Source organism: Histomonas meleagridis (genome assembly GCF_020186115.1).
Source record: "Histomonas meleagridis strain 2922-C6/04-10x chromosome Unknown contig_20, whole genome shotgun sequence".
Classification (NCBI taxonomy): Eukaryota; Parabasalia; order Tritrichomonadida; family Dientamoebidae; genus Histomonas; species Histomonas meleagridis.
The window spans coordinates 2043943-2045467 of NW_027150805.1; the positions used below are offsets into that span (position 1 = coordinate 2043943).

A 1525-nucleotide genomic window follows, 5' to 3' on the forward strand; every position below is an offset into this window, starting at 1 on the left:
GAAGAGTAATGATTTACTGGGTCAATATTTGATTTTTTGATCGAATTGCTTTCCATTTTATTGAAATTTTTCTTGATTCAAGCACTTTTGTTTATGCTGTGAATGGTCAAAATAATCGTCATTATCAGTATCACTTTTTGAATACAATTCTATTAAAATCGATCAAAAACGTTTTTGTAAAAAATGCCATTAATTGCCATGAGAAAATAACAGATTTTATTAACAAAATTAATAATACCAGCTTTTGATACTGGAAGGAATTGTATCTGTATAAGATTCACATTCCATTAATAAGTTTTCTTTAGATATTCTCTGTGAATAAATTCTATTTGAGATCGTTGGATCCGCATTTATAATTGTATTATCTCTATTTGATTCAGCATATCTCTGTATTACATCAAGTACACGATCAACACCAGTTTCATTAAAGAATTTTGCCTGAAATTTCTTGCTCACTTTTGGTGGCTTAATCACAGGAACTGTCACCTCAGGCACTGTTACTAGTGGATCTTCAGAAGGTCTTCCAAATTGTATTTCACATTTTGTAGTTCCACCGAATCTTGTTCCTTGTAAGGCATTTTTAGCACTTTCTGCTTGAACACTGGTTTCCATCGTAACGTTCGCCCAGTCGGGGTGGTCCGGAATGAATTTGACACTGAGAACGTTACCATACGGTTTGAAATGTTGGAAAAGTGTCTCTTCTTTGACGATTTCAGGATCTATATTTTGTACAATTAATGTGGTGTTAGAAGCATCAATTTTATTCGGTTCCATATGAACTCTGTTGCCTGTTGCTTCACTAACTTTTATCCCTCGACCAAATTCTGTCGAACCATTTAAAAGACGAATGGCATCGTCGACTTCTTTTTGTGTGTTGAATTTCACAAAACCATAACCTTTGGAAATTCCATCTGTTCCTTTGATAAGTCTTGCTGAGATAACACTATGAAAATAACGTCGGAAAAATTCTAAAAGCCTACTCTCATTGACGGAAATGGGTAAGTTACCAACATAAACAGAATATCCAGTTGCTTGTCTAATTGTATTGACATCTGAAGATCCTTTTGTGCTACTCCAATTGAGTTTGAATTGTGCGTTTGGCATGTTTGGAATTGGTGCTCCCTGTAATAAACGAAGAACTGTAGCAGCATCTGAAATATTATTAAATTGAATAAATCCATATCCATCTAGGGTTCCTGTTTCTTTATTTCTTGAAAACCAACATGCTAGAGGAGCAATTCCTGTTTGTTGTCTGACTATATTCATTAATTGTTCTTCACTTTCCCATATCTCTGTAGTTCCAACCCAAAGTTGTGCCATTAAATTAGGGTGCTCCAAATGATCGGTGTTTTTTGTTAACGTTTTTTTATCACTGTTGGATGACTTTTGGAGTTAAAGCATTAAATTCACCAGAAATATATTCAGATGTAGTATTAGTATCATCATTTGGTTTTAATGGGGATATGGTAATTTTTGCAAAGGGTTCAAAATTACTTTTTACAAAATATGATAATTGTAGATTTCA

General features: G+C 33.6%; 1 protein-coding gene across 1 annotated transcript; it reads right to left on the bottom strand.

Annotated features, from left to right (window-relative positions):
* Positions 1 to 228: 228 nt before the first annotated feature.
* On the bottom strand, positions 229 to 1320 carry GO595_003175 (polyadenylate-binding protein RBP45B; the record flags this gene model as incomplete). The annotated part of the gene is made up of 1 exon (XM_067916166.1): positions 229 to 1320. The coding sequence occupies one exon, from the start codon at positions 1318 to 1320 to the stop codon at positions 229 to 231; it is 1092 nt and encodes a 363-aa protein (XP_067776976.1).
* Positions 1321 to 1525: the final 205 nt, after the last annotated feature.